At 31.7% G+C, this 27788-nt stretch overlaps 2 protein-coding genes across 4 annotated transcripts in view; one reads left to right on the forward strand and one right to left on the reverse strand.

Moving 5' to 3' along the window:
- LOC146540881 (uncharacterized) overlaps window positions 1-17577 on the forward strand; it is a 44026-nt gene extending 26449 nt beyond the window's left edge. Inside the window, exons 3-10 of one of the 3 annotated variants that reach the window (XR_014879293.1) lie at window positions 10363-11557; window positions 12603-12780; window positions 13125-13347; window positions 13836-14122; window positions 14374-14594; window positions 14907-15009; window positions 15758-15822; window positions 17155-17577. Coding sequence is in view for 2 of the 3 variants with exons in the window: in XM_085206129.1 (XP_085062255.1) it covers window positions 10363-11557; window positions 12603-12780; window positions 13125-13347; window positions 13836-14122; window positions 14374-14594; window positions 14907-15009; window positions 17155-17266 (2319 nt within the window). In the remaining variant the exon portion in view is untranslated. Of the gene's footprint in view, window positions 1-10362; window positions 11558-12602; window positions 12781-13124; window positions 13348-13835; window positions 14123-14373; window positions 14595-14906; window positions 15010-15425; window positions 15706-15757; window positions 15823-17154 lie in introns of those variants that run through there. The other 2 variants (XM_085206129.1, XM_085206181.1) reach the window with 2 other exon arrangements.
- Window positions 17578-20051: 2474 nt separating this feature from the next.
- Alk (Anaplastic lymphoma kinase) overlaps window positions 20052-27788 on the reverse strand; it is a 28242-nt gene continuing 20505 nt past the window's right edge. The window contains exons 26-29 of the mRNA XM_085206049.1: window positions 27182-27276; window positions 26680-26806; window positions 26178-26319; window positions 20052-25835 (exon numbers count right to left, since the gene is read on the reverse strand). Coding sequence (XP_085062175.1) covers window positions 25170-25835; window positions 26178-26319; window positions 26680-26806; window positions 27182-27276 — 1030 coding nt within the window. The 3' untranslated portion in view covers window positions 20052-25169. The remainder of the gene's footprint in view (window positions 25836-26177; window positions 26320-26679; window positions 26807-27181; window positions 27277-27788) is intronic.

Here is a 27788-nt window from a genome sequence, read left to right on the forward strand (position 1 = left end):
ACCTGGGAACGAAATGTATGAGTTTTGTAGAGTACTGAATATTTATGTCTTCATACAACGCGTGTTTACGTGAAATCATCTTTATCAGTAAAGAAATAAAATATAAAATGTATTAAAGGCAAGACTATTGTAAATTCAGCTACGGTACGCATGTAAATTTGTGACGTGACCACGATTGTGTTAAAATTATGTTGTAAGTTGTATGGCGCCATTCAAAACGGCCGCCATATTATCTAGATGCAGTATGTAGAATATTTAATAGTCTGTGTCCAATTTTGACAGGTTATTATGTTTTTTGACAAGCTGGGCTTTTATTTGGTTAAATCTTCACGCTCATTTCCGTACTTTTTCTTTTCATCCTGTGTACTTAGTGGAGAATAGAAAATATAGAATAGAATTATTTACTTTATATTTGCCTCAAGATGGCATCAAGTATTACAATATAATGTGTAGAAGGCAATCAATACCTTGGGCTTTAAGCTCGTTAAGCACGTACATAATGTTTCTGTATCTGTAGTGTTTAGTCTAATGTTTGTTTATATTAGTTAATGGCTAAGATATTTTCCATATGGGCAATTATGGTGGTTTATGTTAGAATTTACATAAACTTTATTGATAAAATAACGATATTTTTTAGCTTTTGTAAACTATTATCAATCAGTCAGTTCTTTTTTTGAGACAAGGGCCGGGGTGCAAAGACACAAATTGCGACTGGTTAAAAACAAATAAAGCTATTATTAATAAACTTTTATTTTTGTTTCGAAAACGCGCGTGGAAAGCGGAAAATGCAATCTTTTGACACTAGTCCTCTGCGACAACCCCGGGTCATGCGTGTTATACCGTGGGTATAGCTCTAATAAAACTAAATCTATTTACATTTAATTTTCTACGAACTAATGAAATTTTATTATTTGTAAATCTCAGTTTTATTTTTTATTTTATAGAAAACTTTTAAATGTTTTATATATTTTTTATGAAGACGTTGAAATTTTTTAGGTTATTATAAAATAAATATATGTATAGATGGCATTCACTAATAGATTTTTCTAATGGAGTGAGGTTGATGAAAACCAGTAACGTTTTAACGTTTTGTAAGTTTATCTTATCCTAGTTTTTTTTAATTTATTCTGTCAGTTATGTAATTTATAAGAGTAACTAATACCAATAGATTGGAAGTAAGAAAATCTTACCTATCTCATGTAAAAATCTTTCTATGGTCTAACTTAAGTAAATCTATTTTTCTTAAAAGGCTCGCTTTGTAAAATGTAAGCGTAGCGTATTTTATATTAGTTTTGCAATTTTAGCTTCCATTATCAGTTAATAGTTTATAATAATTGTCATTTAATCAATAATTATGATGATATATTTATATCATTGTCGCAGATGTAAAAATATAAATCTCTATAAAAAGCCGACGTTAAATGTGGTACTGATGCCAAAATAATAAACAATTTGGATATGCGCCAGCTATATGTGTAATTATATGAATTGCATGTCTTTTTATTTTTCTCGTTTTAGTTAGTCACTACACAGGAGAAAATCTGTTAATAATAATAACTTAGTAATAAATCATCGATCGTCGTTGCGCAGGGGCATAGGCGCCCCAACGATTGTGGGTTCGATTCCCACTTGGGGAATGAAATATGTAATATTTTCATTTCTTCTTATTACCGAGGCAAAGGGCAGTTTTGAGTTCTGCCACTCAACACACATTGGCTCAAGATTTCGGCGGAAAGTGAGCAACGAAAGTGTCGTAAAGGGAACGGAGTGTCTTAATACGGAGTTCCTATATTTCATCTGCTTACCTAGCTATGTGCGGGATACAGCGTGAAGCTAAAAAAAAGAATAATAGTTATTGCAAAGTCAACGCAACTCAGAGGCTAAATGGGGAAATATAAAAAATGCTTCTTTAAAATCATTGTGCAACATTTATTTATATTATGGTACATCTATGTTAGTTTTTCTCGATCTGTCAAGGACGCGTAAAGAGGCGACCCCATTTCAAATGTTGAAAACGTGAAATATCGTGAGCGTGTACCCGATTAACAATATTAGACTGTAGTTTTAGTTTAGAACGTCTTCTATTTTTAAGATAGGTCTAATATGAATGAGAAATATATTGTGTAATTGTGTAATATATATTATAAAAACATATACATATAGTCCTCTTTTTTCCCTTTGTATTATAGAGGTAATGCTGCGTGGCGGAATAGTTTTTATAATTAATTAAAAAGTAACTGTCAGTTACCTACCTACTTATAAATTAACTTAACTAGAGTGAAAACCACTAAAGATGATACGCAAAGATTTGCCGTTTTACACTTTATAGGCTTTGTCATTTAATTAACTTATAAAGATATAAATAAGAATATACATATGTCATTGCATTATTAATAAGTTTCGAGGCCGATTATTGCTCTAAGTATTATTTACCTAAACTATTTTAACATAACCCAAGGACATAACGATTCTTTTTACAATTTAAAAATAAAAGTTGTAAAACATTATTATAAATAATACATTTACTTTCTATCCTTTTAAATATGTATAATAAACGAAATTGTTGTTTAGTTATAAATTCATTTAATTAACCCGTACAGGTGGAAAGGAGCGGCCATTATATGCCGTCATATATTTACTTTATTTTAAATAGAATCCTACTTTCTGAGCAATAAAGTCAATTTTCAAATAAACAATTATAAATAGGAGTGTTTGGCAATTCTAAAATGGAATTCGCTATTTGACATTTTAAATGAAATTGAGAAACTCACAGATGATAAAGTTTCTATTATCTTTGTTTGTTTTTTTTTTAACTAGACTCGGATCATTTATTGAAAGTTTTAAAGATATTGTTTTTTTATCTTTATTTTACAGTGAGATACAGATTGTATATTGATACAAAATATTTTAGTTTAGACAAGTACTAAATTAAATATATATCGTAAGTCTACTTCGCTTAATATTGAAGATAATAAAATGGTACAAGTTTCGTAATACCTTTCTCTTAAAAAGATAAGATATATCTATGTAGATATACCTAGATATAGTTTTGAACCATCGAGAGTTACCGGAAAAGTTAGCACCGTGACGGCTAGACTTTCCATATTATATACTAAGTTATAATTATAGTAATATCTCAGCGGCACAAGCCTTTGACTGTAAACGCAACGGTTCCAGGAGGGTTCGATTCCCACTCGACATTATTATATTATGAATATTTTAATTTGTTCGCTCTGATAACGAGGCAAAGAGCGGGGTTGAATTCCCCTGCACAACACGCAATGCCTAACACTACGTTCCCTCTGCCTACCCTGCTGTATGAGGCATACAGCGTGAAGCTGGTAATTAAGAAAAAAAACTAAATATAAAACGAAATAGATATAGGTATATTCATATTATTAACAAGGTTTAAAATATTTTTAGTTTATAACCAAAATAATCATAAAATCGTGTCCATTTAACGTACAAGTGACGGTGTAGAGACTATATGGCTATAGCCGCACAGCGAGGTGTGGACGCACGCCTCGACGCGTACGCCGCAAGTGTATCCTGTTTTACTGTCCCAAGTTGTAACATTATAGCGATATTTTAGTAAATACACTAAAGAAGGAGCTGTCGTAATGATTGAGTGGTTGTGGGTTTGATTTTCATTCGAGGTAATGAATTATTTTCATTTGTTCAGTTCTGTAACGAAGCAAAGCTCGGCATTAAGTTTCGCTGCTCAACTCGCAATGTCTTTAAAATTAGGCGGTGTGTAGGGAACGGAGTGGCGTTAATTTTTCTCCCGCATACCAGGATAGCTACAGGCAAACTAGTGTTTAGTTATCCGTGCCACAATTTCCCTCTAATTTTCGAGACATTGCGTGTTGAGTAACAGAACTCAACGATGCGTTATATATATACAAACAAAATTAACCTCAATATAAACTGTGTTATTTCAGCTCATTGAAAACTATGTGTTCATTTACCTGAGATAGATTAAAGATATATTTAAAAATCTCAAATGTAAAACAGATCATTAAGAAAGGTTTGTAAACAAACATAAACTTTTAAACTAAGGTAGAGGGAGCGGATGCACGGTCTGACGGTCACGACAGTAGGTTCTTGTGTGCGGTGTAAGCTATAGCATGAAGCGGGGAATTATTTATTAAAAATAAGATAAGCCTTCTTATCGTGAAAAAGAAAGCTTTTAAATAGAAAAGCATATTAGAAAATAAACTAAAGATGTGTAAAGAAATTTTTCTTCTCCGAATTTCATTCATTGTTTAATTTCTATTTAAATAAAATTACGCTGAAGCTTCATCGTAAACTGAAAACCTGATCTTTTGTTACCAAACCATAGAACCGAAAAATATTTTAAAATTCTCCATTTTAGGAGACGACCCGAATCCAAACGCGTCGCACCAGTCAGGTGGGTACAAGTGTATACGCCTGACTGACTGACTAGCCTAACATAACTGTGCTATATGATAAGGCCGCCGTGGTGTCTAAATTGAATAGAAAATGGGTGGAATAAGGAGTGTCGTAACTTTAGTTTCTGTCTGCCTAACACTAGGTTCCCATGTTCCCTCTATCTATCCTGCTATATGCGGGTTATAGCGTGAAACTAAAACAAAAATCAACCGTGACCGTGGCGTAAGAAATGTAAATAATAATTAGTTTTGAAACTTGTACCATTAGGTATACCCTATAGGGTATACGCACCTGTTGATGACTCACTTCCTCTCATCCACAGCCTTTTGTTTCTTTCCCCTTTGTTCATAATACTGCTTGACAAGTTGGTATTACATATCATTTGAAATAAGGGTGTAGTCCAATTAAATTTTTAGAATATGTAGGTAATTAAGATGATTGAATATAAAGAATTATATTATGTATTTTCATTTTTATAAGTACTAAATTAATAAAGTGTGAAAATGTGTATAAATAATATAATAAAATAATAAGTGTTTCGCATCACAGTTCACTGTTAGAGCAAGTGGGCGAACTTGTTTTTATGGACAGATTAATTTAAATAAGTAGTTTAGTAGGTTTCGTTTTTTATTTTATGCTAATGTTGCCATAGTATTTTTAAAATGCCTACTTTTATTTTATGATCGTTAAGTGATAAAGTATTAATAAAAATGTTATTAAATCAAATCAGCTTCACGCTGTATCCCGCATACAGCAGGGTAGACAGAGGGAACCTCGTATTAAGACATTCCGTGTCCCACTTTCCGCCGAATTCTTCAGGCATTGCGTGTTGAGTGGCGGAACTCAATACTGTGCTTTGCTTTGACACCAGAGCGAAGAAATGAAAATATACATTTAAATAAATATTTAATTTCATCGAGTGGGGATCGAACCCACAACCAGTCGCGTTTACAGTCACACTTTGTACCCCTGCGCCACGACTGCAAAATGATTTTTTTTTATTTAATTTTATTCATTAATTTTAAATTAAATTAAATTTATTAATTTTGCTGAAATTTATTCTAAAAAGTATTTACACTGACAAATAACTCTGGTTATGTAGAGTTACTTAAATAAGAGCGGAAACTGAAGCAATTAAAACAATTTAGTAAGTTGTTAAACGTTTTGTAAACGGAAATTATACATTTCTCTTATTAAAATACCGTAACAGTGTCTTAAGCAATGACCACGTTATTTAAATTAGTAATAAAAAACCCGTCAAGTGTGAGTCGGACTTGCGCACCGAGGGTTCTTTACCGATTTAATGATTGTTGGCAAAAACAGAAGATAAAAGGTCGTATCTTTGCATTGCATTGACATAATAAATTGATATTTTTTGTGTTCCAAGCGATCGTAGACTCCATATATTATGGAGGAAAGTGGTGAGTTGAGTGTTGTTTAAGTGAAAAAATATGAGTGAGAAAATTTATTATAAACAAGCGCAGTTGTACATTTTATATGACTCTACAGTCTACGTAATTATTGATTTCTTCTTGAGGAAATGTTTAATTTAAAAAAAAAACATTGCACGAAGTTTCGCGGCGTTGATATCCGCCATATAACACGCATTATGTCTTAAATGGACGAAAAGTAGAGCAACGGATGTGTTATGCAACAAAAATTTTAAATATATTTATTTTTTTATTTCGGGTTTGTATAAGAGTCTAGCTCTTGCTAGTAGATATAAGCGAACCATAAACATATGTGAATCTTCATAAATACCTTTTGAGTTGTTTATGATATAATTGTGTACCAACATACATACATATGTATAGTACCTATATAGTTAGTATAGATGTGATCATTAGATGTGTCATCTTTATTTTTTACTATTACTCATCTTTATGTCATCTATTGGTTATTTTAAACTTATTACAAGTTTTGGTCTAGATCTTTTTTAAAACACAATATTAAAATTGTGATGGAAACCAGACTATTGGAAATTTAATTTATTTAGCTTCACGCAGAATGCCCCCACATAGCAGGGTAAGCAGAGGGAATCTGGGAACCTAGTGTCAAGACAGTCCGTTGCCATTGAGTCATTTCTGTTTCCCACTTTCCTCAGAACTCTGGAGGCATCGCGTGATGAGTGGCAGAACTCAACGCTGCGTTTTGCTTCGTTATCAGACTGAGGAAGTATTAAATTCATTTTCTCGAGAGGGAATCGCTGTTGCGTTTGCGTTTACAGTCCCACGCTTGTGCTGTATGATACGACTGGCCGCAACACTAGTAACATTTGAATAAATAAATTTCAATTCTTATTCAATATTTTTATTAACTTTCAAAAATTTGATAATATAGTAAGTACCTACTTTTTGATAGCGTATTTGTAGTGATTATTAATTATTTAAGTAAAAATTTATAATTGTTTCTATCTGTTTACATACCTACCTATAGGAAATTAAGTCTGCATTCAATCGATCACACGCAATCAGCACACCCACACGAGACCCGAGGCCTTGTAGAGGCTGTGCTGTACTGTGTTCATTTTTGGTCAAAGGTCGCTTCAAGTTCAACTGACTTGTGCATGAGTAATAATTGAGTCATGGTGGTGTATTTTAAGATCACATTATTATGATATACCTGGGGGCAAGTAATCTGATGATAATTGTATATTACATATTTTATTTTCCACCTGAGGACATCGTGGAGCAGTGGCAAAGCGTCTTACAGAAAACGCGATGGTGGTCGCTTCAATCTTACTCGAGGGAATTAATTATATCCTTGCTTTGGTAACACGTCATATCTCAGCTGTGTCACTATGTGAGCTGCTGTGGTAATCAGTACAAACTAGGTATGTTTACTATAGGCAGTCTAACGTTCCATCAGCCATCTTCCAATTCCATCATCAGAGCAGCTCGATTGTACCTCGTGTATTGTTGTCTAATCTTCATATAATTTCCAAGGTTTAATTTAATTAGTCTAACATCAATTAGATACCTGCAAATCAGATTCTTAATTTTTATTAGACAGTTACTTACAGCTTCGAACGCACGAATTAAAATGTGTCAAAACAAATTTAATGTATGCCACGGTGTCAAAATGGCGAAAATATATTATAAACTATATTAGATTTATTCTATTCTACAGTATAGTTTATACAGTTATAAGGAATGCGATTGTCAAGCGGAAGGTCGGTGAAAGTATAAGTTGACTATATCGGCGGTCGGCCACGTTCTTTGTAGCTCTAGTTAACCTATTTAGGCATAGACTTAGCCTAGATGACCATAGTGAAAATTGTTTAGACCTATTTTAGTTGTTATACAGCTGTGAAAATTGTATTATTTATTTATTGTATAACTTTATTAACTTAAATAAGAGTTTTGTGTCTAAACTACATATTTTGAGTGTATGTAATATAGCCTATGGTCTTCCAAGGTTCCTGAAATTAAATCATTTAATTTAAAACACAAACTCTTCAGCTTCATAATATTAGTACATACATAGATTTTCAAATAAGTGACGCCTAATATCTCTGACGAATGTGTGAGCGATTTTATTATATTTGTGTGTTATATTTTATTACGTGCAATAGCTATATTTGAATTATATCGTGCGAAACAACTCAACACGCAATGTCTCTAAAATAACCCGGTGCGAGGGGAATTGTAACTTAACCCTAGGTTCCCTCTGTCTTCCCTTTACCATGCTATATGCAGCATACAACGTAAACATAGAGAAAAATATATGTTTCTTTATACTAATACTAGATATAAAAGATATATCACTCTTCCAACTATAAAATTGAAAGTATATCAATCAACATATTACAATATTTTAAATGTAAATGCAGTTTCCGCACTTTTGGCCCAGTTTGGTACAAAATGGTTTTCCTAAACATTTATACGCACAGATCACGCACAGAGGAATTATCTAACGCGTTACGCGGATATTTAACGCGGAAAGAATATTTATTTTATGGTTCTTATTATCTCTTTGCTTGGTTATTTAAAAACTATAAAAAATATATATACATTTATTACTTATGGTAGAGTCGAGTCGTGGCGCAGGGGCACAAAATGTGACTGTAAATGTGACAAGTTGTGGGTTCGATTCCCACTCGAGGAAATGCGTTAATATTTTCATTTCTTCCCTCTGGCAGCAAGGCAAAATCTCGGCGTTGAGTTCACTCAACACGCAATGTCCTAACACTATGCCCTGCCTGTACTCTGCTGTATGTATTATTTATTACTTATGGTGTATATTTATCGTAAGTGTAAGTAGTGCTCATTCAGACGCTGTAACCGCGGTTACGCTATCTGGTCTATTAGAGCGGGGAGATAGATATATATATATAACTATAACTTATTTTTTTGTTTTGAAAATTGAATGGAAAATGTAAATTGGAGTGTCTGAACACTAGCTTTCCTCCGCCTTTCTGCATATATGTAGGAAAATACGTAAAGCTAAAGCTTTACTTATTTTAATCAAATAAACTAGGAGCATAATTTTCTATGTTAATTTAAACTAGTTCATATAATATTTGTAACTTCTTGCCATTTTAAGATAACCTATAACGCAGTAGCTAAGATATCGCATAAAAGAGGATATTTTATGAAAGTTTCTATATTTTTATACTTTTTAAATGAGATCATTTAGGTATAATAGTAGTAAGTTATGTCATCGTGTTAAATGATCGTAAACTTTAATAGTTGGCCAAATGACGTCATTTTAAAGTTATCGAGAGAAAAGAGCTCTTCACGGCGTAAATGTTTATCTAAGAACATCTTTGATACATAATTTTTAATAAATAAATACACCTTTCTCAATTAAAACCTAAAACTGATATTTTATTAAACCCTGCAAAGTTTTTTACCTTTTAAAGACTTTAACCGATAATACACACAGTAAGCGTGAGTTCAAAGTTACCGTATCGAATCCACGGTCGTTGGACTGTAATTTGGTTCAATTATCGAGGTTATACCGTATTGAATTCCGATCTAGAGTAAGTTAAGATCTACATATATGTATTTAATACTTATGTATAATATGTTAAATGCACATAAACAAACACTCTGTTCTCCGTTTCCATCCAAATTCGAGAAATTATGAATTGAGTGGTGGAACTCAACGCCGCACTCTCTCTTGAGGTGGGGGTTGAGGTTGTATTTCTTCGAGTGGAAATAGAACTTACTACTATCGAGCTTATAGTCAAACGCCTCTACCTCACTGCGATATAGTTGTTCTATGTAAAAAAATTTTTTTAGCTTCACATCTGGGAACTTAGTGTTAAGACACTCCGTTCCTATTAAGACAGTTCCGTTTCCCACTTTCCTAATTCCGGGGGCATTGCGTGTCAAGTGGAGGAATTCAACGCCGCACTTTGGCTCATTATTAGAGCGAGGAAATGGAAATATTTCATTTCTTCGAGTGGGAATCGAATTCATTGTTGCATTTACAGTCGCACACATGTGCCTCTGCACCGCGACTTGCCTCTAAAAGCTGTTTGCTAAGTCATTTAAATTTTACTTATTTTACAGATAAAAAGATTTATTTTTCAACACGCACAATTAGTGCACGCTTACTAACCGTCACAACTAAATGAGGCTTAAAATTGTAGTTGCGAAAAGAAAATTATATAAATCTGACATAAACAAATAAAATAAAAAATTACGTGTAATTTTTATTTAAGTGTAGTCGTTTTTGTTTGAATTTTATATTGAAATGTAACTTCTAAGTTACAATTTTCGAGATTTTGCACGTTGAGTGGTGGAAAGCCGAGATTAATCTTATTATCAGAGCGAGAAAATGAAAATAATGCAATGCCCCGAGCGTGAATCGAACCCACTACCGTCACGCGTTCAGTCAAATGCTTAGTCCATGCGCCATGGCGGCGTACTAACGTGTATGTAACACGTTTAAATTTTTATTACAATAATAATGTTAAGTAATATTTTTTATTTGTTACAGGATCTTATACCGCCACAAGATACGGAGTCCTACTTGCTTAAAACACAAAACGCTATTACTAACCTGCAAGCTAAGCTGCACTCCTCTAGGGCAAATAATTCTTCGTACATTCCGAATCCACTCACAACGAGCCTTATTAGCGAAAAGACACTTGTATCCAGACTTCCACTATCACAACTAAGTCGATCAAACTCACTCAACTATCGTCTAAGAAGGAAAGATACGTCTGGCGATAGCAGTCCTTTAAGAAGTCCTGGCCATTATGTAATCACTGGGTCGTCCAAAGTCCCGGAAACTAATAAAGTATTACTCAACACGGCATCTAGGTCCTTAGACCAGGACACAAGACACGATTCCAACATGAACAGCCCCAATTCTGAGAAAGGTTTGCTGAGTAACAGTTCTGATGATAAAACACTTTCAAACCGACCGCCTTATGATGTTGAAGCAATTCTTTCACCACATAGGAAAACTCATACAAGACACAGATCGTTCGAAGGTCGCAATCCTGCAGAATTTTTCACGAACGACGTTAGTAACGCTAACCAAACAGTTTGCTTAAAGACTGTCTTGATAAACAACGTTTTGGAGTCCAAGAACTATAGAATCGATCCAACGCGTTGCCAAGGAGATCTGAAGAAAAATCACCAAAGAGTATACAGCGATGGGAAACCGAAAAAACCTTATACCAATACCGCTTTCGGTACATCGATTAAACGCTCAAGCTCATTTAGTACCGTCAACAAAAATAATAACATCGAACCTCGTTTAGTTTCAAGAAGATCTAGTGGACAGTCCGAGGAATATAAAGATTATTCAGATGAATCCGATAATGGATGTTATGATAAATCTCAAGATATGCGCTTTAAGAGGCCGATTCATAGAGGCAGGATAGAGTATCCAGACTTAAAATCCAAGGTCCCATCTAATTCACCAAGATGTCCAAATACTCCAGAAATGCAAAGAAAATTTGGACCAGGTTTAGTTAGGAATTCAGTACGTGTGACAAGTAAGGAAAGAGGATTAAATACAAGAATGTCTGAACCTCCGGTGTCCAGAGAAGAAAGAGAAAGATCAAAACCTGCTAATCATCAGAGTCGAAAAATATCTGAACCAACGAGACAGGCGGTGCTTAATAGGCTCACTAAATCTAGATCTTCGACTAGAGAAGTCCATCCGAAGAATCAAGAAAAAGGTATTACCTATTTGTATTTTATTTCACCAATTTGCGCAAAATTACATTACGTAACAGACATTGCGTGTTGAATGGCGAAACTCTATGCCGCCTTAATTTAATTACACCAGGGCGAAGAAATGAAAATATTAAGTAATTCTTTCCTCCAAGTGGCAAAACAAACCCACAACGGTGGCGTTTACAGTCGCACGTTGTGCCACTGCAACACGATGGCCTCCAGGCCTATATCTATCACTCACTCACCTCACTTCATATTGAAAATTAACACCAAGTCAAAAAACAGAATAATATTTATTTTACACAATTCTAATTGATTAGAAACTCTTTATTAAAAAAATCTATTTGATTTTAAATACAAAGATCTTATTGTTTGCCGCCATTTCTCCTTGACACGTGCACAGATAAACAACGGAACTAACCTTTTAATTTAACAATACGATTGAGACAAAGATTTTGCCACTCAGCCAATGAGAACAATGACTGTCCTTGAATTAATCGATTTGAAATAAATTATGATTGTTTCAATATAACATAAGTGCAATTATTATGATTTTAATCGAGTAGTGAATGCTAAAAAATATTAGTCATAAAATAATGTTATCTGTATTTATTTGGAATTGTTTGATAAAAAACTTATGATAAAACTTTGATATGGTTCATATTATTTATGATTGTTAATTATATTATATCACTTACTGGTAAGATTAAAATAATAAAAATGTTTAGAAAACGTTGAGCTGTAGTAATGGCTAAGGAAATATTTTGGTTTCTATGTCCCACCTAACTAGAATTAATCAAAAGTGAAGACCTAAATTGAGCTACCTCTAAGTTGTCTCTTCACTGAATAATATTATTTGTGATACCATTACCATTATATTATACCTATAGATATGAAGCTAACTAGGCGATTTTAATTGTGACCACAGCCTACTGTAAAAACAACTATTGTCGAAACGTTGGGTTTCCAAAAATGTATAATACTAAATATACACGTTTAAATAGCTTCATTTAAAATATTTAAATGTTTTTTGTTTTGCATTTAAAGGCCAGAAGAAACCAAGCCAACATCGGTCGTCATCAGCACTGGCAACAAAAGAAATGGAATTCTCCAATTGGAAGAAAAGATCGTCCTATGATCCAATGAAGGCTGCTCAAGAAGGCAAAAAGAGACAGCAGATAGCAAGGCGTCAGGAGTGTAACAAGGATGACCTTAGTTCTCCCAGGTATATATGGAATATTTTATAAATATTGTAATTTATGTGAATTTTAAGTAATTTTTTATTTAATAAAAATGTTCTTGTTGTGATGTTTTTTCCTTACTATCCCTAGTATATAATATGGATATTGAATAGATTTTTTTTTCCCATTTTTAAAATGTGTTTGAGTGGTTGAGTCTTGTGTACTTTACAAAGACTCTCAAAACATAATTTTAGAATTGACAATAAATTAAGAACATATTATTGTATAAGTTGGTTACATGTATTCAAGTACATATTTCTACATTACATTCATATTTGTAAAGACAATTGTTTGAAACAAATAAATAAATAAAAATATTTTTTTACAGCCATTCATCCCCAGTACACCGTTCACAATCCTTCCATACTACCAACATAGCAGACTTGACTCTAGACTACTCTTCCGAAGAGACAGAAGATGACCACATCACTCTTCCAATCGACCCAATGATAACTTCCACACATTCTGACATCTTGGATCTTAGGAAGGACATGCGGAGACATGTCAATGATAGTGTTATGTTGGAGAGGGATTATATGGCTGGATATCAGGTTTGTAGTATTAGCTTTTATTTTTATGTTTTTTTAGTATTATTGTGGATTGAGACTTAGTTTTTTAAAAGCTTAGTTTTACTTAATTTTTATTGTTATTTTTATTGTTTTATTGTTGTTTAACTTAGTTTTTATTGTTCTACTTAAGAGTGTTCAGGATTTAAAGAGAGAGAGAGAGTGAAGCAAATAGCTAATAGATAGCGGTTTACGCTTATGTATAATTTATATTAGTAAGTTTATTATAAAGTATTTTATAGAATGTACAGAATGAGAATTGATATCTTAGCCACCTTGTTTTATCAGGTTACAAGGACATCCTTATTGCACCAGGAAGGCTTCGATTATGTCTTATCCTGATTCAAACAATTTTTTTTATTCTTGACAGATGAATTTACTATTATGATAAAAGTTTATCTACTTAAGTAGTACAAGTTTCGAAAAGAATTATTAATGTTAACAATAAAAAACAAAATTAAATATATTTCCAGGTGAACCAACATCATGAAAAATACAAACGTCAAAATGACAGACGCAAACACCAACACACAGATGAAACCAAAGACACAGATTATAAAGAAGCAATAGATAAACGCAAAACTTTCATCTTGGACAGTGATACTAATTCCACGACAAACGGAAGTAGTCCAAGAAATTCATCTATTTTCAGTCATGAGAAGAATTCGTTGAATACTAGCGACACTGAGGGGGAGAGTGGGCCTGAAAGTGCACCTGTTGTGATGAGGCCAAAGAAAACACCTATACAGCCTAAACAGAGGTAGTAAATATTTATGTTATTATTATTGTACAATAAAACTATTATTTGGATATCTGTTTTTAAGTGTTCAGTTTTTTATATAATGCATTTATAATTTTTTAATAAATGATCTATCTACATTTACATTTTAAGTATAAAAAAATAATATATTTTTTTTGTTTATATATAATATATAAAAAATTATAATATGGTCTTCATTCTTATCATTCTATATATTCTACCCATTTAGCGAAGCTTTTTGCAATTTACAGATACAGCGGTGACTATTCAATGTCATCGTCGACCACCTCGATCAGTCACAAGAAACAAAAAGAGCACATACAACCTAGATATTTAGACATATCTAAATATAAATCTGAAAATTCACCTAAAAACTTCCTAAGAAGAGACCCGAGTAAGACTTACGTGGGAGTTTTGAATACGAGTGAGAAGAAAGAAGTTAGCAGAGGTAGTGCTCAGCACTATGAAATGGGTAAGGAATGTTCTAGAAAGATTTATCAATATATTGAGAGGTTGTTTTACGTACAAATCTTAAGTGTAGTAATCGGAGTGTCTCAACACTATGTTCCTTCTGCTGCTGTGTGTGGGATACAGCGTAAAGCTGGTTTTTTTTTAGTTATAAGTACTTATAAGAATATATCAATTTGAACCAGAAGTTCCTGTTATTCTAAATATAAGCAACATTTTATATCCCCTTTGTAAATTAATTGCGTAGTGTTTTATTTCTGAACACTTGATTGATACAAAATCTTTTAAGCTATGAGTTATTATAACACTTTTTTAGAACAAAAGAAGCAAGAACTAGAGAAGTGGAAGAGACGAGCATCGTACGACCCGCGCAAGGCGGCGGCGCTCGGGAAGAACAAACCGGCGGTTAAAAGTGCCAGGTAAATTATATATATTTATATGTTTATTTTAGTTTACTTTACAGAGAAACTACACTTTTTTATTACGTATATGTTTTATGCCGGATTGATTTTGTTTATTGAAAATATGACCTGTCAAAATTCCCATCATCCCAACATTCCCATTTAATATGTAGGGAATTTTGATAGTTAATACCTAATTTCAATTAAAAATTATAATATTATGTTTTAATCATAATGTTATATTAATAGTTGTTTTTTTAAATAATATTCCTCTTAAACAAAGTAATTTGTAACTCTATCTTATGTAAAAGATTTAATTTGAAAGCCTATTAAAATTATAAAGTAATGAATACATACTTACAAAATAAAACAAAAGAAAAATCGTTATGTTATTCTAATTTTAATAAAAATTAATAAACACGTGCATTGTCTAGGTACTGGAATATAGAAGGTAATCACGACACATATATTAATATGTATCGATACAATTATTATTTTTACTACACATAGATATTTAGATTTCTAATAGACAACAGATAATAAATAATTGAGTATCGCTATATACTTTTATTTCCTAATGTCTTTAGTGTATATTATATTATATAATCTGTATAAGTTTTAAGCTGAGTAGATTTAAATAGACAATTTATTATTTTGCGATTCTTATAAAGTTATTTATGTTGGCTAATTTATTTTATTTATTTAATATTTATGTTTTAACATAGGTGTCCTAGGAATTATTAAATTGTATTCTAATATATTTTAGAGCGTGACAGATGTCAAAATGCATGCAATTCTGGATAAACTGTCAAGGGCGGCCATCTTGTAAAGGTTAGTTTGGAAAAGTGGCAATATAATGGTGTTCGATGGGAATTCTTTGGAAATGTATAGAATGGAATGTCTAAATATGTATATATGAATTATTTTGAATATTATAATTATAAACGGACTACTTGATGTGTTTATAGTTAATTAAAAATACATTTTATTTTATCTTTATTATCTAATCAGAGTCAATTAGAGTCCATTAAAATTGCAATGTAGCATAATATACAAACAATACATGTTTTTCAACAACAATTTAAATTGATAAAATAAAAAAATATTTACATTAAAAGAGTTAAAAATTCAGAACGTTAACTTAAAACAAAATATTTTACAGTTTTAATGTATTTTTAGAATTGCAAATTCCTATATTATGTCATAGGTTGAAGGTCGTAATACGAACAGCCACTAAATAATGTTGTCACAATATAAAATGTTCTTTATTTTTAACAAATATAATATATGCTTGCAAATATTTCAAGCTTTGTTTTTATCTTGGTTTTTCAATGAAGTACGTATATATTTTTTGTAAAATATATATGTATGTAATATTTACAACAATAGTTACAAATGACAGATTGAGAGACAGATGATTTTTTTTGTATAAAATGCTAATGCTAATAAGACTAGACAATTTTCTGTATCATTTTATGAAAAATCAAGATTTGGAGATTTGGCCTTTTAACCCTTGCTTTTTTAAAATATATAATAAAAAAAATACAACATCGATATATTATAATCATCTGGCTTTATATATAACATGAAACGCTTATAGCTTTTTATTATAAGTACTATTGTTATATAAACATCCATCAGTTATTATGTATGATGCTTTTTAATATTTAAAAATTTATTTATATTTATTCCATTTCGTTTTGTATTTTTAATTCTAACTTTTAAAATTTATTTTTTACACTTTTTTTTAAATTTTAATACAAAAATACTTTAACAACTTATTTTTAAAAAATAAAATCTTTTAAATTCTTTGATGTACATCACACCTTTAAAATAAAAGTGACCTGACTTAAAAATCATCATGGAATCCTTAAATAAACTTTTGTATATTTTCACAATAAGAATATCAGAATATTTTAAAAAACATATTTTTAATTGCTCATATTTTTAGTTGGAAACCGTAAACTACGGTACTTAAACTTATGCGTTACAGGCTCCAATGCTGTTACGTTCAATTTTTTATACTTAAATGATGTATTGTTTTTTGGCAAAATCAGAAGTCACAGAAGTTTTTAAGTTAGTTCATTTTTATTTTTATTGACATAATTAGTTACATTTATAATAATTATTTTTAATATGTATATACATAATTATTCATTACAGTAACGTCTTAAGATCGCAGTCTTTTCACGGGCCAGTTTTGTCTCCGCCCCGCTACAACCCGCCCGCGCTCATCAACGAGGCATGCGACGCATCAAGCGACAACGACTTTTAGACGATTTAAATATATAAATATAGCGTAGCGCTTACCAAAATCATAATAATAATAACTTTATTGCGTTATAAAATAAACATTTTGTAAATACAAGTTATTTTTCGATTTAACGGAAATTGTAGATTTATTTAAGTAAAGGATGAATGAGAGTGAATTAATGCGTTAACTTAAAATTCTAAACAAAAAAAAGATGAATTTACAATTTGCATTAAAATCGAATATGTTTTGCTGATAACACGTCGCGTGGTACCCGCTTTGTAGTGACAGATGTCAAAAGTCAAAATTTTCCCGCCAAATGTATGTCAATATGCATAATCTACATGTATTCTATAATTGTGTATATTTATCTTTTTTATTACCGGTCAATTTCCTTCGTGTGTTTTCCATACAACGTGACATTGGCGAAATGAATTGTGCTCAACTGGCACGCTCGAAACGCCATATTTCGAGAAATCAATCAATCAATATGCATAATTACTGTTTGCGTTATTATTGTTATAAGATTTGTTACGATTATAAAATATTTAAATTATCAGATTATGAATCTCCACGATTTTTTTTTATATTTCGCTTCGAACAAAATATAATTTTAAATTAAGAAAGTTTACTTTTCTTTGGAAATGCAATTTAATTTCTTTACACATCGCACAATTCGAAAACTGATGATCCTTTATTATATTACGTAAGTACATTGTAATTATTTAGCCGTATTTATAGGAATTGTTATTTTATATAATGCACTTATAAATTGAGGGTCTCAATATGAGAATTAGGGGTAGTCTAAACGGACTGACACTCTTTTTTTATATATAGTATTATAAATTTATTAGTTGCTCATGTCATTCATACATCGATTTATTTAAACTGTAAGCTTTAGTTAGTTTTTAGTGCAATTATAATAAACATCACATGAAATGTCACTTTATGTAATAGAAATTATGATTTATTAATGCAATTGGTATTTTTTTATGTAATAGGTACTCGTGTACAGTTATGGTAGATTAATAAAGCCTTTTTGGTTAAAATATTAGATACAATTCAATGCCTCGCCAATATAACAAGTTTTATGAATTTTAAAACTAACTAACTGTACATGAGTAACATTTTTTTATTATTATATTAAATCACAAATAAATTCTGCTCTAAATCTTAAAATAATAAGTATATGGGCCCATCTATAAATTCCGGTCCGATACCGGACTTTCCCACATCTGGTCACATTTGCAAAACCGTTATGTAACATGAAGTATTTTGCAATATTACTATTAGAATTAATGAAATATAAAACAGCAGTTCCAATATTATGTTTTAATAAATTTTCTGAAATGCGATGTTTCGGAACTTTCCCTACCCCTTGTCATATAATGTCATTCTTTGACAACTCCCTCCATCATCTGAACGTGTGACATCATTTATGGATGGGCCCCTTATTTTATACACTACATACGACAAGTCGTAGCCGCCCTGAAGTTAGCTATTTGCTGCGCAGATTTGATTTTTGTGATTATTTTTCTCAAAAGTAAACTGCGCAAAAATTAAGGAAGCCTAACTAACGGTCACAACTCGTTGACCATACTGTAACTGCATTTGTTGTACATAAATGCCTGATTCTGCTAATACTGTCCACTTTTGTGATAGAATGTTCTCTGAATTTAGAGTAGATGAACTTCAGCAATTCTAAATCCTAATAAAATATATATCAATTAATATTATAATTTTTTGTTAAGTTATTATATACAATTTTACATCTATTCTTGTCTTTTAAAAGGATTTTTATTTTACGAATTTCTATTTTTGTATTATTCAAAGTATTGAAACATCATTGTTAATGAATACTCATTTCTTATCAAAATGCAAATTATATAAGATCAGAGAAAGTGGTAGTTATTTTTAATTCCAGAGATTAAGTCCAGTATTTTTTGTACAAATTACTTAATTAATAATTTGTTTGTTGCCTTGAGCTTACTCGAGCAGAGTGAAGTGGTTACTTTAATACTCGTATATAAAAAAAATGAAATATATATAAAAATAATATGTAAGTCTTGAAATTCGTCCCAAAATGATCTCAGTGTTGATAGTATTGATATAATATCTATGTACTTTATATTTATATATTGTTATATTAAATTGTCTGTCCTAGATTGTGGCGTTGAGTTCCGCAATTCAACTTGCAACTTTCCTAAAATGGTGGAAAGTGGGGAATGGAGTGTCTTAACACTAGGTTATTTGCCTATCCTGCTAATGGGAAACAGCGTGAAACTGGAAAGCTGTCTGTTTGTATATGTATCCGCTTCACCCTCCTCCAAAACGTAGAATGTCTCATATCTGTTAAGACTTCGATATCAAGCTATATTAGAATAAGCCTGGCTTCGATTTTGGAATTTGTGTAAAAAGCGAAGCGATTTCAAAGTAGAGTTTATATTATAGTTGATGTTTAGCATTTCATAAAAGTATTGTTTTATCAGGAAAATAAAACGAGGTATAAACATTTTTGATATTTTATTTATTTGTCCCTCTTCTCTTAAAATAGTGACGAGAATTTATGATTATTTTAAAATGTTTTTTGTCAAAGTTTCGATGTTTCATTAATGTCTAATTAAAATTCCGCGGTTCGTGGGGAAAGAAATGTTTTAATACTAAATTCAAGCTAAATTCCCTCTACCTATCCAGGTACATGTGAAATATAACGTCAAACTGGAAAAAAATTGGCACTTGACTTAATCCTTACTAAATGTCAACAAGATGCAGAAAATTTATAAAAAGAACAAAATGAAACTACACAACATACATTTAATATTAAGATTTTATTGTTAAGTTAGCCATACATTGTTATTTGTTTAGTTTACATCATCACTATATCTATTCGCATTGTATAAATATTGAGTTTAAAATTTTATATCTAATATATTACAACAGGGGTTTGATGGAAATCAAAATACATAATTTTCGTTGTTCAAAAACATTGAATGGATTCTACCGCGACTTGTATTTTTTAAAATTATAGTTGTCAATGAGGCCCAAAAAGAGTCGACACTACTTATAAATGGTGTAGATATCGCCAAGATAGGTAGGTACACAGGTTTGATTATTGACCGAATTCCTGAAGTAAAAAGGCACCCCGATCTGTTGAAAAATGTATTAAAAAAACACTACTCGACACGAACCTGAGCCCTTTGTCCTTTACCTTTCGAACAGAAACGAGAGTCTTCATTTTAGTTTATAAATCTGTACATTTATTGTTTTTCTTATGAGATTTTTATTGTTTTTTAGGCCCCATTGTGTTTGCGACCGTCAACGGACGTATACAAGACGCGGTAAGTGGAATAACATTTTAAAGTCACTTTATAAAAAAGGAACTTCAACTCTGCCTCTATATTAAGTCACAACCCTCGATTCTCATTGAAAGGAATATAAAAAACCAATATATACTAACTTGAGCAACGCGAAGTGACGATAAAACGTTATTCGGGATAAAGATTGTTACACACGATTTACACATTCAAGAAAAAAATATAAGGATATTTGGAAAGGGATTTAGTAGTATCACGTTTATTAATAAAAAAAATTGTAGATTTAAAAATGGTTCTTGATTCTTGAAATGGTTGTAAGAAAGTAATTATAGTAGCACCTATCCTTACAATCATTATATATATGGAATTTGTGCATAATCAAAGGAAAAAAGGAGACCGGGTAAGCCTTGCCAACCGCAGTAATTTTACTAAAAAAATCACCAAATTACATTATTCTATTTTTCCTTGGGTCATGATATAATAGGTTCATAATCCTATATTATTATTGGATCTAAAGACGTGTGTTTTCAAGCCATTTGGACGGTAAGAATTAGATCAAAATAACGCTGAAAGATTTTCTTGGATTGATTAGTTGATAAATTAATTGGACACAGATAACGTATGTTAAAATAGATAACTAAGACGAGATAATGGTCTGCCTTGACTGTAGTATTCGACACCTGATACCTTTACCTACCCCACAAATTATAGTGTTGTCATATAGAAATCTGTACCTGAATCTGTACCTTTTAGGCATCTGGAAAAATATAGGCATCGTGTGAAACAAACTTTATGATAAAGAAATTTAATGGAATTTGCCTAAAAATTAAATAATTATATAATTTAGGAGCGCACGTGGATATTATTATAATAAAAATATAATTACACATTCATTTTAAAAAACAACTTTGGCATTGATTCTTAAATAATTTCTAAAAAGATAATATAAAAAGTTTTTTTTTACTTTTAAAGTTAAAAATGACAAAGAACAGGGAACAAATTGCCATCTTGAATTCTTAAATACATCCCTCTTGTTTATAAATAATTTGTTTATGTTTCTTAAGTAATAATTGTATTTTCTGTGGCACAATAACAATTCATATATGATTTAAATAAAGCTCGAGCTCAGTGTTGATATGAAAAGTATTTAAAATATTTTTCATAGTTGGGCTATGCAAAGTCTTAAGCACGTAACAAGAGCAAAAGGTGGACGAATTTAATTATCTATATCATCGCGTGTGACATTAAAGTCCATTATTTAAAATGACGTACTTACTCATTAAAAAGTATGTTCGAAACAATTATTTAAATTTTCTCGAGCTTTATTCAAATAATATGATATAAAACTAATCATTGTAACATTTAAAATATTCTATTTAAATTTCCATTTGAATGTTGGTAATATTTTTGCAACGCAAAATACCCAATAAAAATCATTGCTTACTTTGTGCGCGTTAAAATAATTAAATAAAAATTTATCATTAAATTTAACTTATAATGCAAAAATAAATGTTTATATAATCAATAAAAAAATCAGAACACTGAATATATATATTATTATAATAACTGTATCTAAAAATAAATAAATTTATTTATAGATGTATTGTTCTGTTCTCTGATTATAGCGTTCTAAACGTGTCAGTTGACCATAACGGAAGCCACTTCGCCACTGTCCAAAAATCCTGAATCATAGTAACTAGAACTCTTGAGGCTAGTCGTGGCGCTAGAGCACAGGAGGAGAGTGTGACTGTGAACGCGACTTTTTGTGGGTTGGATCCCAACACATTAATTTAAATATGAGTTGAATTTAAATTTGTTCTGTTACATCCGGGAGACACGTTGAGCCCTTTCGTGTCTCTGACTGTAAAAGACAAAAACACTCCAATCTCAGTACAAAAGAAGAATTATAGAATAAAAGAAGGAACTCGGTGCTATCAAGAAAACTAAGCCATTTTAAACCTGAACAAATGGTTGGAAGAAATGGTTTTAAGCCAGTTACAATACAGTTGACGAATTGTGGCCGCCCTGAAGTTAGCTGTAGTGTAGATGGTTTTAGGTTTCTCTTCATCTTCGATGGTTATACGTCTCACTAATTCCCATTAAAAAATAATGGCACAATGTTACCAATTAATAAATATTACAACTATAGAAATGTTACCAACATTCAAATTAAAAAAATAATTATCTTATAATAAACATATGACAATCAACAATCAAAACGTTCTTATTATCTAAAATAGAATATTATTTTAGTTTTGTATAACAAAACAATATTATTTATAGCATTGTATTCTCTGTACAGGAGTACACAGACAGACATGCAGAGTACATGACTTTACTAAATATTTAAAATATTAAAATAACAATATAAAACATTTACAAAAACCTTGTGTTAAAATAATACTTCATTTTATAATCTTGGCTGTGGCTTACATACATTTTTATATATCATGTACTCTTATATACAGGGTGTCCCAGGAGTCAACGATAAAACGAAACCAGGTGATAGACCAAGTCGTGACAGTTATGAGAAAAATATTTAAAAAAATCTTTGTCATGTATTTTTCATATTATTTTGATTTTAAAAAATGTCGGAAAAACCGACACCCTGTGATGGTTTTTCAAGTCCCAGGACTACAAATATTACTCTTTCTTCATTTTTTTTTCTGTAATGTAATCATGAGTAACCCTTCTGTGAATAACAGTTTAAGATTTAAACATACCTGCATCAGTTTTCAATAAAATGTGGTGTTTTTGCCAAACATTAAATTCAAAATATTTACTACACCCAACTTTAACCGACTGTACTATAAAAAAATTGTACTACACTCTTTTTGCAAGTAACTTTAAAAGTTGGCGCATTTAATCTGGATTCCGAAATGGTACGACACTTGCTGGATTACTTCTTTGTTGAAGAGAGAAAAATCGAAATACACGATAATCGGGATGACGTTCAGCTTTTTGGTATCTTTTCCGATACATTCTAGCTGCAGCATTTGCATTACATAACCATTCTCCATGAATGAAATGCATATTGGCAATGTGTCAAAGACCGAGTATATGGCCTGCGAGAGCACGGACTCGCACTAACCTTATAAGTCCTGGGCCATCCCCTAAGTTGGAAAAGTTCAGGTACCTTGGATCCGTCATGCACGAGTCTGGAGGCATCGATCACGATCTCAGACCACACCAGTGACCTCCCGCCACTTAGCCCAGGCAACGCTTATCCGACTTAGGGGCTGGCCCAGGACTTATAAGGACAGTGCTCGAGTCCGGGCTCTCGCAGGCCATATACTTGGTCTTTGACACATTGCCAATATGCATTGTTATTCACAGAAGGGTTACTCATGATTACATTACAGAAAAAAAAATGAAGAAAGAGTAATATTTGTAGTCCTGGGACTTGAAAAACCATCACAGGGTGTCGGTTTTTCCGACATTTTTTAAAATCAAAATAATATGAAAAATACATGACAAAGATTTTTTTAAATATTTTTCTCATAACTGTCACGACTTGGTCTATCACCTGGTTTCGTTTTATCGTTGACTCCTGGGACACCCTGTATATACTACAGTACATATACGTATTCCTCAAGCTTGAAAGACAAAAGAAACTAAATTACACAAAAACAAAACAATACCCTGCTTTTCATGCCTCAATAAACACAAAAATAAAAAAGAAAACAAATAAATGCATTTCAGAGGCAACACTTTGGCAATACTCTGTGGAAAATAATAATAATCTAAAACAGAGAAAGCGCGTCTTATTCTATCTTAAAATTTAATTAAAGCATCCACATATGTGTATTTCCACACATTTCATATAAACATATACATATAAATATATAAGACCGTTGTCTGTATGTCACTATATTTTTTAAACATCGAACGCCATAAGTGTTGCCAGTCAAAAAAATCCGAAAAACAATTTTAAATCACACTACACAATGTGGATATTTAGTACCTTTCTATTTATAAGTGGTTTTTTTGCTTTGGCAACACTCGGAATTAAATTATAATTTATATTTTTGATAAAAATTTAAACACTACCTCTATATTTTTAACATAAAATATCGCTATGCCGGGGCGGATTTACACATTCTACTCGTATATTATTTACATAAAAGCCAACTACTATTTAATGACTTTATATTGGTTATTTTTAAAAAAACAACAACACGCAAAATATTTTTTTTTTCATATACAATATACATATATTTAAACAATTTGTATTATTTAATGAGAATTTTCTAGAAATCGTTATGTTATAAGCTGTTGTGTGCGTGTATGTGTGTTAATATCAAATAATGCACATGTTTTATAAAAAATATAATAATAAAAATCTAATCAACGACGGGTTTACGTAGAAAAATCTAATTTTATTCTTTCCTAAATTTGCAAACGATTGAGCAAATTGAGCAATTATAAAAAACTATGTATAATATAAAAAAGCGATAGAAGCCTTCAAAAATAATCGACAGATTAAAAATAACGACACAAATTCACACCGATTGTTCGTTAAAATTATTTACAACGTTCAAAAACGTCCACGGCACACAGCGGCCATCTTGGGAGGCCATTTTGTTTTGGCGGCCATCTTGTAGTCAGCCGTCTTAACAACTAATTTCTGAGTCGCCGAACTCATTGCTACCCTGTTTTATAACTTTTTTGCCATTTCCAACGATAATTTCCGGATAATTTTTATTTTTCTTGTTGTTTAATAGATTTTGTGTATTACTTCCTGAACTGGAGGATGTGTTATCGCTATCTGCGTATGGAACATCTGTCATTGGACCGTTTAACAAACTGGCAGCCGAATTAGACTGTTTTAATTTATTTTTCTCATCTTTTATGGTAATATCGGGTTCTTGCGGCGATTGTAGATCATGTATAACTGCTTTTTTCGGATCGATTTGTATTGTTTTTGATTCTGATAATTTATTTGGTGTGACAACATTGATATATGGGGGTAGTACTTTCATAGTATTCATTGTAGTTAGATTAACTGAGCCACTATTTTTCTTTAGGGCATTTAGATTTTGCTCTAATTGAGCTGCATCTAAACAGAATGGCTTAGCTTTAGGTAAAAGTTTTGGGGGATCTTTGCTCCACGCGTTTATTCTCGGGGGATCTGGGGAGGCTATCGGTGCTGCCTTCTTATCAACATTTAGTGTGTTTTTATTATTAGTTTTATCAATAACATTGGATTCTATCGCTTGGGATAACACATTGTCGGGTGGTTTCGGTGATGTTGGTGTGATGCTTATTAATTTTTCGACCTATTAATAAAACACATTATTGATTGAATTTGAATATTTCACAATACTTTAAAATTGTACGAAAAATTTCTTAGAGGACAACGACACATCAGAGTCATTATTAATAAATATCTACAAAAGGGACCGCGCTTAGCCGCGTTGATCGTGGATTTGACCCTAATTCTGCTATAAATTATTTTCATATTCCCTACTGCTGCTGCCGGCTAAGACAGAGTGCGGCGTTGAATACCTCTATACAACACGCATCGTATTGAATTCTGGTGGAATGTTCTGATTCTTTGCTATATGGGATGGGAAGTGAAAAAAAAACTGAAACAGAATAACTAAAATATAATGGCTTACAGTAGGTCCAGGTTCAGTGCTCGGTTGGGGTTCAGAGTTCGGCTTGGGCTTGCTGAAGGACGTCTCCCAGATGACCGCACTCTCATCTGGTTCTGATGCCGTGTCTTCGTCCATTGAAGCCCCTTCGACAGAGCTTAGTAACCTTTTGTGATGCATAAATACTTATGTTATTTAGTTATTTTTGTGAATAAGCAACTATGTCGTAGTAATAATTAATAAACAGGTAAATATGTAATACAAAAAAACATTCTGAATTCTATTCACTTCTGAAATTAAAAAAATATACGATACGTTGTACACACTGTATAGGCAGTAGCATTATCTGGGTAGCGCAGTAGCATCGATCGTCGTGGATGTTTTTGGTGCGGATTATGTCTAGTGTAATGTGGGCGATGATAAAAATGCTCAATTTAATGAGAGTGATGGTGATGATTGTGATGGTAAAGGTATTGATAATGACAATAATGATGTTCATAGTGATGACGTTGCTACATTAACTGACCTATCAGTGGAGTTAGACTGCAGAAACGTGTTGTTCCTGGTGTCGGCGGCAGCAGGCGAGGCCTCGCGGCTTGCGCTCACACCGCACGTGCGGGCGGCCATTGGAATGTTGCCATATTCTTGTGATGCTGGGGTTTATACCGAAGTTAATGTTAAATTAGGTGTACAATATATAGCCTTTGATTGTCTAACATCAATTGTACTTGTAATTGTCGACCTCGACGTCAACATTTAGAAAAAATATAAATAATCTGACGGAAAATAAAATGTTAATTGAAGGTAAAATATTATTGAGGCCAGTATGCTGCAGCGGCTCTGTTAAGGTGGTGTACATAGAAAAACCACCCTGCCTACGTTATGTTATGTTTACATTTCAGAATATTTTGCTACGCCAGTCACTGAGTTACACCATTATTCTGAAAGTGTGTGTATCGTTCAAGTTCAGTTCAAGTCACCAAGTTTTATGTACTCTATAAAATAAATTTAAAAAACACTAAAAATACCTTTCAGAAGAGGTTGATATTGTGAATCCTCCATTTCTGCTTTCTCCTGTGCCGCCGTTAGCGATTTGCTATGAGGTGCCGACTGATCCGTTGAGCTAAAATACGCATATAATATAATGAACGCGATGAGTGTTGCTTCAAATATCAAATTAAATAGTGTTTCCTTGGGACATACAAGTATACATGGATAACTCAAAAATGCTTAAAACTTCATTAAATTTTTGTCTAAATTTGCGATTTACTGTTTTTTTGTTAGAAGACTAACATACTCGTAGTTCAAGCGCAGGTTTTAATATATTTTTTTCTATACATAATTATAATATATATTCCTGAGCGTGCAAATAACAATTTTTACGTTTTTTGATTTTTCTGTCTTTGAATCTTTTTTACAAATATCACTATAATATTAACAAACTTCACTATAATTTGTAAAAAAACGTTAAAAGTTCAAATAGCTTTGAAAGTGATCTAATAAGATAGACACAGAAAGTGACTTATCATAATTTTCCATTTTAGCAAGATCAAGTACAGTAAAGAGTTCTGTGACGCAGTGTACCGGAGAACAGAGTTATCTCCTACCCTGCTAAATTCGGGATACGTTATCGTT

The sequence above is a fragment of the Heliconius melpomene genome, chromosome 1 (assembly GCF_056956725.1).
Source record: "Heliconius melpomene rosina isolate 202511_hmr_F chromosome 1, ASM5695672v1, whole genome shotgun sequence".
NCBI lineage: Eukaryota > Metazoa > Arthropoda > Insecta > Lepidoptera > Nymphalidae > Heliconius > Heliconius melpomene.